At 45.9% G+C, this 11,980-nt stretch overlaps 1 protein-coding gene across 2 annotated transcripts; it reads left to right on the top strand.

The window, feature by feature from the left end:
* Positions 1-393: 393 nt before the first annotated feature.
* Positions 394-10,740, top strand: NPTX2 (neuronal pentraxin 2). 2 transcript variants are annotated; one of them, XR_016471665.1, is made up of 6 exons: positions 394-914; positions 2,127-2,343; positions 5,473-5,717; positions 7,060-7,239; positions 8,301-8,397; positions 9,138-9,226. XR_016471665.1 is itself a non-coding variant. In XM_031606925.2 (5 exons), exons 1-5 carry the CDS (start codon positions 480-482, stop codon positions 9,363-9,365), a joined length of 1,305 nt encoding a protein of 434 aa, XP_031462785.1. In that variant the 5' UTR covers positions 396-479; the 3' UTR covers positions 9,366-10,740. The 2 variants fall into 2 exon arrangements, 1 of the variants encoding a protein (XP_031462785.1); XM_031606925.2 differs by lacking the exon at positions 8,301-8,397 and having other exon boundaries at positions 396-914; positions 9,138-10,740.
* The last annotated feature ends 1,240 nt before the right edge of the window (positions 10,741-11,980 follow it).

Genomic DNA, 11,980 nt, shown 5'->3' with positions numbered 1-11,980 from the left:
GGTGGGCAGAAATTGTAAATAATTACGCTCCACACTCTTAGATGCCGCGAGCGATAGAGCAAAACCCTCCGCGGCAATTTCTGACGCTCCTTCTTGAAACGCCCCAGTCTCTTTTCCCCCCCATTGTGAGAGCTGAGCGCCGCTCCGACCGCCGCCGCGCCAGTGCTCCGTGCAGCGCCGGCCGGCAGCTCGGCGGTGCTCCGCGCTCCCGGCGTCCCGCTGGGCTCGTGGCGGGCGGTGGGCGCTCGGTGCCCCTCTCAGCCGCGGCCCCGGGACCGGGCGGCGTCAGCGGCGGCCGCAGCCAACCGGCGCGAGCCCCCGCGCGCCCGCCCCGCCTATAAGAGCCGCGGGCCGGCGGCGGCGCGAGAGGAGCGCGAGGGGACGGGGCGGGCGGCTCCCGGCTCCCGGCAGCGCGGCGGGATCGGCCGTCGTCCCCGTCCCGCCGTCGCCGCCCGCCGTCGCTCCGCGCGGCCGCCGGGATGCTGCCCGTGTTCGCCGGGCTGCTGCTCGCCGTGGCCGCGGGCGGCCGAGGGGCGGCTGGGGAGCGGGAGAGCCCTCCGGGCAGCCGCTTCGTCTGCACCTCGCTGCCGTTGGACGCCGCCGGCGCCGGCTGCCCGCTGCCCCCGGTGCCCGCGCAGGGCGGCTCGCCGCCCCCCGAGGAGGAGCTGAAGGCCACCGTGCTGCAGCTGCGGGAGACGGTCCTGCAGCAGAAGGAGACCATCGGCAGCCAGCGGGAGGCCATCCGCGAGCTCACCGGCAAGCTGAGCCGCTGCGAGGTGACCGACGGCAAGGGGCCGTGGAAGAAGGAGAAGGGCAAGGACACTATGGGCGACCTGCCGCGGGACCCGGCGCAGGTCATCGACCAGCTGAGCCGCACCATGCAGACCCTGAAGGACCGCCTGGAGAGCCTGGAGGTACGGCCGGCCGGCTGCCCCGCTCGGCTCCGAGCTCTCCTCCCGGCCGGGCGCTGCGCGGGGCTCGGCTTCTCGGCACCGCTCTGAGGGCTGCTCCGCCACCGCGCGCCTCCGTTGTGCGGGGATGGGGCGCGGTTTTCCTGCCTCGGTTCCCGTGCTCGCGTCTGAACCTCTTCTTCTAGAGATGTGACTCGATGGGGCTCGAGGTGCGGTGACGGGGGCGCTGCCGGGCTGGCCGTGGGGACGGGGCGATGTATTTAGGGCTGACGTTGGATAGAAAGAACGCGCCCCGTGCCACCGACTGAAAGGGGGAACTCCGGAGGATTGCCGACTGCCTCCGGGCAGCGGCTGAGTGGTGCGAGTGGAAATAATTGATAGGGAGATTCCCCACGGGAGCGGCGCTGGGCGCTGTGCTCCTCCGGCCGTCCTCCAGGGGTTCGCCGATGCCCGGGAGGATGGAGAGCGGCTGCTTTGGCGTTCCTCTGTGAGGTGCGAGCAGCGGGCTGTTTGTCACGTGCAGTTCGGTTGTGTAACAACCTTCTGTTAACGCTGCCGGCTTCTCGGGGCGCCTCGTGCTGCCGTTATGTTCTTAGGGCTGCAGAAGGGAAACACCGCTGGAGTAGGAGGCAGTGGAGCTGTAGGCTTCCTTGTGTCTGAGATCCCAGCTTTATTTAACATGTAGGTTTTCTTGGTTGTGGTTTAGATAATTCTTTCACTCTTAGTGTCTACAGCTGGTCTAAAGAGCATCCGGCTCCATTCTCTGCAAACTGAAACTGTGGGAACTTGAGTTTGGTAAATTTGCTTTTGAACTACTTCAACTTTTTAGTTTAAATAATAGTTTTTCTATTTGGCAACATCATTCGCAATAAGAAAAGGAAAGACTGACTAATGTGCCATGTATACCCATATTAATGGAAATGCATCAGACCTGCCTTTCCACATTGATTTCACTGAATTTGAAGGTATGAAGGGGCTCCTTTGTATGAAATGCAGGAAACCTCTTATAGAAGTTATAGAAGCCCTTCTGTTTTCAGGACATATTTTGCTATGGTGCTGATAAAAGCACTGAACTTGACAAGCACTAAAAAGCAATGCCTCTTTTGTGCTTGCTGGAGAGCTCAGTGATCCTGCTTCCCCCCCTTGAGTCAGAAATGTCCACGTTTAACTTTCTGTTTTAGAAATGATGATGTTTTTTCCTTCTTTCCCCTGAAGCACCAACTCCGAGCCAACGTGTCGTACGCAGCGCTGCCCAATGACCTGCGGGAGATGCTCCAGCGGAGGCTTGGAGATCTGGAACGCCAGCTGCTGAGCAAGGTGGCTGAGCTTGAGGATGAAAAATCTTTGCTTCATAATGAGACGTCGGCCCATCGGCAGAAGACAGAGACAGCATTGAATGCGTTGCTAGAAAGGGTGTCTGAATTAGAAAAAGGTAATTTGCACAGAATCTAAACTCTTCTCCACGCTGATTTACGTTGCCTTCTCTCTCCATCTAGTACACTGGTATAAACGTGTGCCTTGAGGGAAAGACAGCTGCCTTCTGGTTAAGGTGCTGGACTAGATATTAGGTAACAGTGCTAATGCTTCGATTCCCTTCTTCCTTCTATCCCAGGCTTCCTGCTTGTCAGGCCTCTGCAGGCTTTGGCTTTCTGTCTCTTACCTTGACATATGGGGCTGTTTAGGATGAAATTCTCAGTGTTTGTGAGATAGAGACATGTTAAGGAGATGAGTGAAAGCTGGAAGTAGTATGATATCGATGTGTGATGAATGCCGCGGTAACGCTGAGTACACATTTAAGATCTACCTTTCTTTATTGGGAATTCTATGGGCTACATTAGCACAACTGCCTTTGATGTAATAATTGACATCTTTTCCAGAACCATTTCCTGTTGCTTTTTGAAGTATCACTGCTGGGATAAAGTCTTTTCATTTTATTGCTGGTTATGCCACTGAGTAACAGCAAGTACTTGAATTGTGTCCTGTTCCCAAGTAGCCCTTGGAGTTTACAGTAGATTATACATGGTGCCACTGGAGGACACTCTCTTAATCCCAGTCATTTTGATGATACTTAGATTAATTATTGCTGAGACCTGTACAGTTGAATAGAATTCATTCATTTGAATTACAGAAGCCCATAGAAATGAGCTGAAGATCAGAACTGTCTTCCTGTTTAAGAGTGGGCAGTACCAGTAGATATCGCTGTCCAGTCTTTAAAAGATTTTTCCAAGGCAAATGGCTCTGTGCTTGAAAACAGCCCAATGGACATGCTTTCAAAATGATGTGAACACATGTATCTCATTAATTTAAAAATGAAGGCTAATGAGTCAATTTTATAATACTGTACTGTTGTTTTTAAATAAAAGTGTGGAAGGTGAGGAAGGAGGGAGAGGATTTCCTCTACTGACCGTTATTTAATGCTTTCCCTAGAGCTGAAGTAAGGCCTACACTGTATCTAATATTCTGGAGATCTGGTAGTCTGTCAGTGTCTTACGTGGCAAGTATTGCTAGTCCTGTCTCTGAAAGATGTGACTCATATCAGTAAGTCATCAGAAGGAGAGATGTAGCAGTGGGAGAACAAGGATGTGTAATTTATTTTGGTTAAAAATAGCCCCTTCCCAGCTCTGTTTTTTGTGTGTGGAGGAGAAGGCTCCAGGGAACTGGAGTGTTGGGGCCAGCAACCAAGGCACAGGTTTGCTTATGGTTGTGTAATTTGCTGTCTGTTACATTGCAGTTTGCTTAGCTCTTCTGTGCCTTTGGCTCCTCAATCAAACCAAAGTGAGGGTAATAACGATCTAAGAACTTCATCAATCTGTAGACTGCACAAAGTCAATGTTTGTTGTGATCTGACATCTCTTAAAAATAGGATTTCTCCTGTGCTTTTATTGTAAACGACATACTCTTTAGCATCTGTTCCAGTCAGCTAACGAGCGTGCCATAAGCTCAAGTGAGGTAAATGGAGAAGCACTGACTTTCTCAGGTGGCTGCATGGACTTGGGGTTTCTGTATGTAATTGTGACAGAAGTGTGAGTATCGTTGGGCAGAGGAGCTTGAGGTTCACACGGCTCCCACGATCGCCAAAGTCTTCTGGTCATTTCTTCACCTGTTGTTTGCTGCTACTGCAGTACGTGATGCGATAAAAAGAAGGGCTGAGGGGAGGAATGGTCCTGCAACCGATGGTGCCTGACCTTAACTGTGGTGTGTGGTGCTGCTGGAAACGTGGACAAGTCACTTGCTGTTTTTTAAATCTAAATCCCTCTAAAAGGGAATGACTGTCATCCTTCTTGTTCAAAATTAATTGAGATTCTTTAGGGCAAGGACTGTCTTTCGCTGTGCGTGTTCATCTTGGTTATACTTTTATTCTTTACCAATCTATTATTGCTTCCTTTAGCTCTTCCACACAGTGACTAATGCTCTCAATGGAGTACATTTTCTATTATACATGAGACAGGCTGTGCCATCCTAGTGGAGACTGCTGAACATTGGCCCTAAGACCCTGTTTTTATTTGCTTATAAATGTGGAATATCTGCAAGTTCCTCAAGAAAGAGCTCGCTCTTCTTCCACCCACTCTTTTTGTGAAAAAATACAGTCACAACACTTCCACTTCTGAGAATGGGAACTGACAGAGTGCCAACAGTTTAAAAATTTCATATAAAAATTGTGGCAACCTTTTGTGGCAGCAGCTCTTCATTTGGATGGGAGTGAAAATTTGGCAGGGGATGTCATTTGTTTCAGGAATGTGGATAAAGATGGGGTGGGGATCAGAAGAACAGGTTGCTAAAAGGTTGAAGTTGATGCTCTACTGCAAAACTGTAGGGTTTTATTTAGTGACACAATTTGGGATTTCTCTCTTCTTGTGAGTATATCTAAATCTAAAACATTACTTGCAGGTAGCTACATCAGTGTCCTGTGTCTTGGCACTTCTCAACTTCCTCACGTTTTTCTTTGGGTCACTTTGAACTTCAGCCTTATATTTTGGTTCAGATCTCCAGAACAGGTTTATGGAATGTGTTTATTCTTGTTACTTCAGACTGGCCAGCCAGAATGGGAGCTTCAACCTGTTACCTCAGCCAGCTACCTGCAAAATGGGGATACTGCTGCTGGCTCCCTGTGTGGGAGTATTAGGAAAAGAGGCATCATTTGTGAAATGCTGTGATGCTTTAATAATGAGCATACCAGAGATTCCTTGTTTAGCAGCAGTAAATATCTTTTAATACAGTCTGAACTGTGTGAAATAAGAAGGTCTGTAGCCGTGAGCTGAGTGATGAAGAAAGAAAAATATTTAATAGCTTCTCATTAGTTGTGTGCCATCCAATATTTTGCTCTGAGCAAGCAGGAAAACTAAGCTAAGTAATTAGCACGTTGTATATAAAATCTAGTTGTATTTTAACTGTGCTGTAGAATCAACATTTGCTAATACTGCTTCAATATATTTCTGTGTACCCTCTCTAAAGTGAGTAAGATTAAAGATTCTCAATATAAATTATATTTTTTCCTAACTTTAATTACATATACGTTGTTTTGTCTTGCATTAAAGGCTTTTCTTCCTCAATGTCATTCTAGGTAACAGTGCGTTTAAATCACCTGATGAGTTCAAAGTGTCCCTTCCTCTTCGCACCAACTACTTGTATGGAAAGATCAAGAAGACTCTGCCAGAGCTGTATGCTTTCACTGTGTGTTTATGGCTGAGATCAAGTGCTTCTCCTGGAATCGGCACTCCGTTCTCATATGCTGTTCCTGGTCAAGCTAATGAAATTGTCCTCATAGAGTGGGGGAATAATCCAATTGAACTGCTAATCAACGATAAGGTGAGAATCAATTAGCTCCTTTATTCATCCGTGTGCTCAGAATAACACTTGGTGTTTCTAGGCCTGAACCCTTGATACCTCTCAGAACTCCTTGGCTCCCTGTGAGCAGCCAGCTCTAGAGCTGTGCCTGCTTTTCTGTTGTGCCCATCTGCTGTGAACAGAAGTACTCTCAACAAATGGTGCACGTCTTTGTGCACTGCGTGGGCATAACGGAGAGGTGTGCACCTCTGGAGTTACCAGCAGGTCTTGGCTTCTTGTGATTGTAACCCTCTGTTTGCTTTTAAGGAACAGAAACAGTATTTGAAGCCACACTACTATGACACCTGTGAGATCTAAGCCAACTGCAGTATTTTTATCTTTATAATCCCACAAGTTATGTTATTGTAAGACTATGCTGGCAGAAAGCAGAGAACAAAAGGCACGTCGTTGTTGCTGGCTTTATTATGTTTAGTGACTGAACATCAGCTTAAATATAACTTTTCAAGACTTTGTCTTAATACAGAAAGTGACAATTAATGGAATGCTCCCTTTTTCCTCACTCTCAGCGTGAGTTAGTCACAAAATGTGAGTAACTGCTGTTAGCAGAGTGACTGGGTTTGAATCCCTGTGAGTGAGACGAGATTCTTAACTTTGCCCAGGCTGCACTGTAGCACAACTTGCCTTCAGGCACCATCCCTTGTTTTTCTTGGCCTGTTAGGTTTCCTGGTAACTCACTGCTCTCCAAGGGTTTGGGTGTTTACAGATTTACGGGGCAACCCGGCTGCTTCAGTCATGTGTCTCGTTAAGGACTTGTAACAGTCCTGCCATCCTCCCAGATCGATAAAAATAAAAGCAGATTATTTGTAATGGTTTTTGGAGGAGAAGGAGATGTGAGCGTGCTCGTCTTACCAATTTTTTCTTATGTTGGTTGTACTAATGTTCTGCTATGTTTTTCTTTCTCCCACATCACAGCTGCTTTGTAGCCCACTGCATTTGTGTCTTTGACTTGAGTAGGTTTTTAGCTCAAAGTCCTAAGGGAGCATCATCCCTGCATAACAGCTGCCATGAAGCAGACCACTCTGTACGTCAGAGTTCTTACTGCAAATGGTGCAGACAAACCTTAGACCTGAAGATAGACTTAGCGTGTAAGCACTGGGTGGAAACTTCAGGTGAAGCAGTGAGATCTAAGTAAATTCCTGAAGACAAGACTGCTAGGACAAAGTAGGAGAATGTGAATTAGCATCTGCTCCTGACGTTCATGCCTGTGCAGATTCTGGCCCTTTTGAAATGTTGTGCTTGAACTGACAGACTGGTTTGCAGCATTCAGTATTCTTTAGAATTATTACTATTGTTGTTTTTGTAGGTTGCCCAGCTTCCTCTCTTCATTAGTGATGGCAAATGGCATCATATCTGTATAACGTGGACAACAAGAGATGGAATGTGGGAGGCTTTTCAGGATGGAGAGAAGCTTGGCACTGGAGAGAATCTTGCCCCTTGGCACCCAATTAAACCTGGAGGTGTCTTGATCCTGGGTCAGGAGCAGGTATGTGAGTGACTGAGTTCCACTGGTGTGTGTGGTTTGTTTAAAAAAAAAAAAAGAAAAACAAAGAAAAACAAAACAAAAAAAAACAATTAAAATAAGGAAAATTAAGACTCTCCAGATATATAGCTGTGAGGAAAAACTGTTAAACGATTGGTCTTATTGTATATGTGCTACCTAAAAGATGAAAAGAAAGAAACTTTGTATAATTACATAAAGTTTTGTTTCATTTATGAAATATTCAGAACGTTCATGTTGGAAGTTATTCCCACTCTAAATGCTACAGAGTGCAGCTGAATAACGCCTTAAATGAAGTTCCTGCAGCTGGATTGCTGACAGCTATCAGTGTAGCCAATGAAGTTACAGAAAGTAACAATTAAAAAGGAGCTTCCTGAAGCAGATCATGCTTGCTTCAATTTTTTTTTTTAATTGAAGCCAAATGGGCCATCCCCCTTAACAGATTGTTTGTTTGTGTATTTTTCCCTCCCCTCCATCTCCTCGTTATCCCAAGAATAGTTGGAATGTTAGTCCTAGAGCCTCAGATTAGACAAGGGAAAGCTTATGTGGGGTGAGCAGACCAGCAACGGTGGGAACTGGAGAGCATGGGGGTTTATCAGGATCTTTTATAGATGCACTTTCTAGGGAGAATTCCCTCGAGGCTGAATTGTATGGCTTTTCAGGTACGTAACATACCATATCTTTACAATAGTGGAATTCATGACTAATTTAGAAGTTCATGTCTACTTTAAAGATGAGTCTGAAGTCAAAGTTTTGAATTCTACATCTTATATTTGGTTTCTCATTAAAGGTGTAAGTAAATAACTCTCCAAATGCAAATGCTAAGAAAGTTTAGATATTAGTATTGCCAACAGAACACAGTTAGGAAATTGAGGATGAATCATTTCTGAATATGGAAAAAAGAAAGGATTTTTAATCTTTCATCTGGTTAACATCTCTTTGATCTATTGCCCATGAATTCTCTGTTATCTCACATTTTTCTCTATTTTTTGGATTTTTGTGTGACATTGACTTGTAATACATATCAGAAAATATTATTTCTCCAGGATTTTGAAGTTCACAGCTTGGCAAGACAGTGAAGAATTAATTTTGCTCTGGTGCTGATTTCAGTGGATCTTTATCCATGACATAAGTGACAGAATGGTAAATTCAGAACCCTAACACACTTGACATAACAGATGCTCCAGCTTACTTACATTATTAAATGGCTGGCAACCTTTCTGTAACTCTCTTTTACCACTTTCCTGTGCAGTGCTTGGCCTTGTCCTATGCTGTCAGGTTTCTGTTAGTGTGATTACACAGTATGATTTTGGTCTTCAAGTTGAGCAAACAAACACTTCAGGCTTGTGCAGTAACAGGTGGAGTTACTCACGTGGTTCAGCCAGCAGAAGCCTCTGTATCCAGACCCAAAGATCCCATCTTGTGGTCCCTGTGGGTAATTGACAAAGTGCTGCAGCTACAGTTTAATCTCTAACTGTAAAGCTTTGAGTGTAGCTCTTGCTGAAGCTTTCTTGTGTCACGCTTGCAAAATGGATCTTAAGTCAGACTTGGTATCTAAAGCTGCCTTCCTGCTGCATCACTTGGGGGCAGGGCTGGTGAAGTGGAGCTCTAACTGCAAGTGACTGTTGTACCATTGTGTGGTGATATGCAGTTACTACTGTTTGCTTTGAATAAATCTAAACCATTTCAGACTGGGGCTTTTAACCGTTTCACAGAACAACATCTTGTTCACAGGGGTCCTTCCAGAAGCTTGAAGGTGCTCTTCAGTGCAATTCTGTTCTTCCTTCTAGCAGGGTGGCGGCGGGTGGGAGGGTCTGCAAGTTTGGTGGAAAAAAATGCTGAAATAACCTTCTCATCTAATCCTAATTCTTGTGTGCCTAAAGGACACAGTTGGAGGAAGATTTGATGCAACTCAGGCCTTCGTTGGGGAGATGAGCCAGTTCAATATATGGGACAGGGTATTAAAAGCTGAAGACATCATGAATATCGCTAACTGCTCTACCAACATGCCTGGCAACATCATCCCCTGGGTTGATAACAACGTGGATGTGTTTGGAGGTGCAACTAAGTGGCCTGTGGAGACATGTGAAGAGCGTCTGCTAGATTTGTAGCTGCAAGCGTTTCCCATCAAGTGCCCCCTTTTAGTAGGACAATCTCCTGTGCGATATGAAGCACTGGTTTTTCTCTCTGCCCTTCCGTAACTCCTCAAAAATAGAAAATAAAGAAATTGAATAAATGGCCTCAGTGCAAAAATGAATAAATAAAATAATAAAAAGCTGTTAGCTCTGGGGCACTGAGCCTGACAATGGAAGAAGCACTTGCTGGTTAGAGCAGCCCTTCCTTCCTGCTGGCCTGATCCAAAAACACGCTTTGGGCTGAGCTGCCTTTGGCTCAGGCCCTGCTACAGGGCATCAGTTCTCCTGGCAGGGTGGGGAGCAGCCTTGCACAGGTTCACCTTGGTACTCCTTTTGATAACGTGTGTTCTGACAAAGCACTGAGATTAACAGGCTAAACGGGAGCCCTTCCTTCCAGTCTATTGTCTCCCCTTTGAATTGAAGCCATTCTTTTTTAGCCCTTTTTAAAGAAATCACCTAATCCTTATATTGTGATTATGTGCAACTGTGAGTAGAGCAGAACAGCCACTGTCTGAGTGCAACAGTCTTGCTTCTTAATTCTCAGATCAGAAATCTTTATTTTGTGATCAGGAGGCAATGTTATCTGACAAATGCAATTCTGGTTCAATGTGAAGATAGGGCTGTGGCCAGCGTAGCTCCGTGGAAACAGAGAAGCTGTAGGTGGGGCTCTGTCCCAAAGCCTGTCTTTCCCTGGCCAGGATCCCAGGAGAGATGGTTGGATGAAGGATTGTGTTTGTATTTTCTGCAGGTGAATGTACTGAATTTGCAGTGACCTGGCCTGTAAACTTTTCTCTATTGTTTCTCTTGCTTTATTCCTTGTCTTTTTTTTTTTTTTTTTAAATATACAAGCTGTGAATAAGTGAATTTCTGTTCTGTTTTGCTTTGAAAGGCCTTTTTATGAGCAAGTGCCAAAGTTCAGTTTCTGCTTGCTGAGAATCACTATATATTTTTCCAACATAAGTCTTCTGCGCTGTTTTCTATGTTATTATAATGGTCCTATGTAAAATGTGCTGGTTTTTCAATTCTTGCTGACTGTCTCTTTTGTAAGCACTGGGCTGAATGCAATATCTTTTAATTTTCTCTAAATATTTTGCAAACAGTGTTGCTATTTCCTTGGCATCGATGTGACTACTTAGTTTGTGGCTCGCAGATAGCAAATGCACTGTACTGGGAAAGAGTGAATACTTTTGTTATTTAAAAGAAAAATAATTTAAAAGGGTGGGGGAATTTATATAGCTAAATATCATATTTTATTTTTCATATGTTTGAATTGTAAGAATAAGATGGTGACGGTCCCATTTGTAGGCTGAAGTTACATATTTCCATTAATATGTAGTATGCTGTTCTTAAAAAAAAAACAAAAACAAAAACAACAAAAAACAAACCAACTTTTAATTAAAATGCAGTGTAAAATGAGTCTCTTAATTACTGTGGAGTCACATAAAACACGGAATGTTCTTTCTCATTATTGCCGTGGGTTCTGCTAATATTTCTGGTGGCTGCTAACAGTACAGACCTTTTCTGAGGTTACCTGAATTCTCAGCGTGTCCTAAGTCTTGGCCAAAAGGAGCTGCTGGAGCTGGAAGCCTGGGTGTGGGCATCACAGCCTCTGTGCCTGCTGGCTGCTGCTGAGGTTGGGGGTGATGTGGGCACAGCGGGTGGTGGCTGTTACCATTGTGAGGGTGGTATGGAAGTCTGCTGCTGGGGCACGGTGCTGGTTGGAGGCAACACGAGGGTCCCAAACTGCTCTGAGGTCAGGTCAACAAGCAGGGTGAAATCATCCCTTAGGATGTGGTAGCACTGCATTTGTGCAGGGTCTGCCAGCAAGGCAGTGCTCTGCTGGGTGGGTGAGCGAGCTGAGGGCGCTCAGTCTGAGAGCAACCAGCTGCAGCCGCCGTGCTTCCAGCCACGGAGGGTCTGTGGTTCTGTGGAGCATTACACCATCAGGTTTCAAAGATCTCATTTGGATTGGTTTAAAAAACAAGTCCCCACACCAGTGCTGGCATTTCCTGCCCCCAAAAGACCAACGCACCGCCATGTCCCAATGCTTATGTCCCAAAGGCAGGGATAGTGCAATGTTTTGTTCTGTTCTCAGCTCCTGACATCATCTTATGGGCCAGAGAGCAGCACTGGCATTGGCCTCCCTGCCAACATCGGCCTCCCTCTCAGTCCACCTGTCTTGGTGATTATTTTGTTCTCCAGAACCGACAGAACTGAAGTCTGGCTTTACACATAATGAGGGCTGCCCTTTCAGGGAATGGCTTTTTGCAGACTCTCTTCTGCTCTTGAAAGAGTGCAGTGCTGGTGAAATTGTTGTGAAGGCTTTCCTGCATGGCTGGGAGCCTGCAGGTGGAAGTGCTTTGTCATTAACACTGCTTCAGCGTTGGGATTTCTTTGCTAGCAGAGGGTTTTTGCACTTCGGTTGGCTGTGCTCATCTTTTTTTGGAGGGTTATTCAACCCCACTCCCAGTGTTAGGTCTGCTTTTGGGACTGGCTAACAGCAAACACCTGGTGACCCCAGCTGGATGGGAGTATTTGTGAGCTGTGATTGCTGGGTGGGGAGCAGTGAGCACAGCTGGTCGTGGGCTTCT

Source organism: Phasianus colchicus, chromosome 16 (genome assembly GCF_987193195.1).
Source record: "Phasianus colchicus chromosome 16, bPhaCol1.hap1.1, whole genome shotgun sequence".
Lineage (NCBI taxonomy): Eukaryota > Metazoa > Chordata > Aves > Galliformes > Phasianidae > Phasianus > Phasianus colchicus.
The sequence above is the reverse complement of the archived record's forward strand: the minus strand, read 5'-3'. Positions and strand labels throughout refer to the sequence as shown.

Coding starts and splice junctions, on each gene's coding strand:
- NPTX2 (XM_031606925.2), top strand. CDS start 480: ATGCTGCCCGTGTTCGCCGGGCTGCTGCTCGCCGTGGCCGCGGGCGGC. Junction 2,344..5,472: donor GGTGTCTGAATTAGAAAAAG/GTAATTTGCACA, acceptor ATGTCATTCTAG/GTAACAGTGCGTTTAAATCA. Junction 5,718..7,059: donor AACTGCTAATCAACGATAAG/GTGAGAATCAAT, acceptor TTGTTTTTGTAG/GTTGCCCAGCTTCCTCTCTT.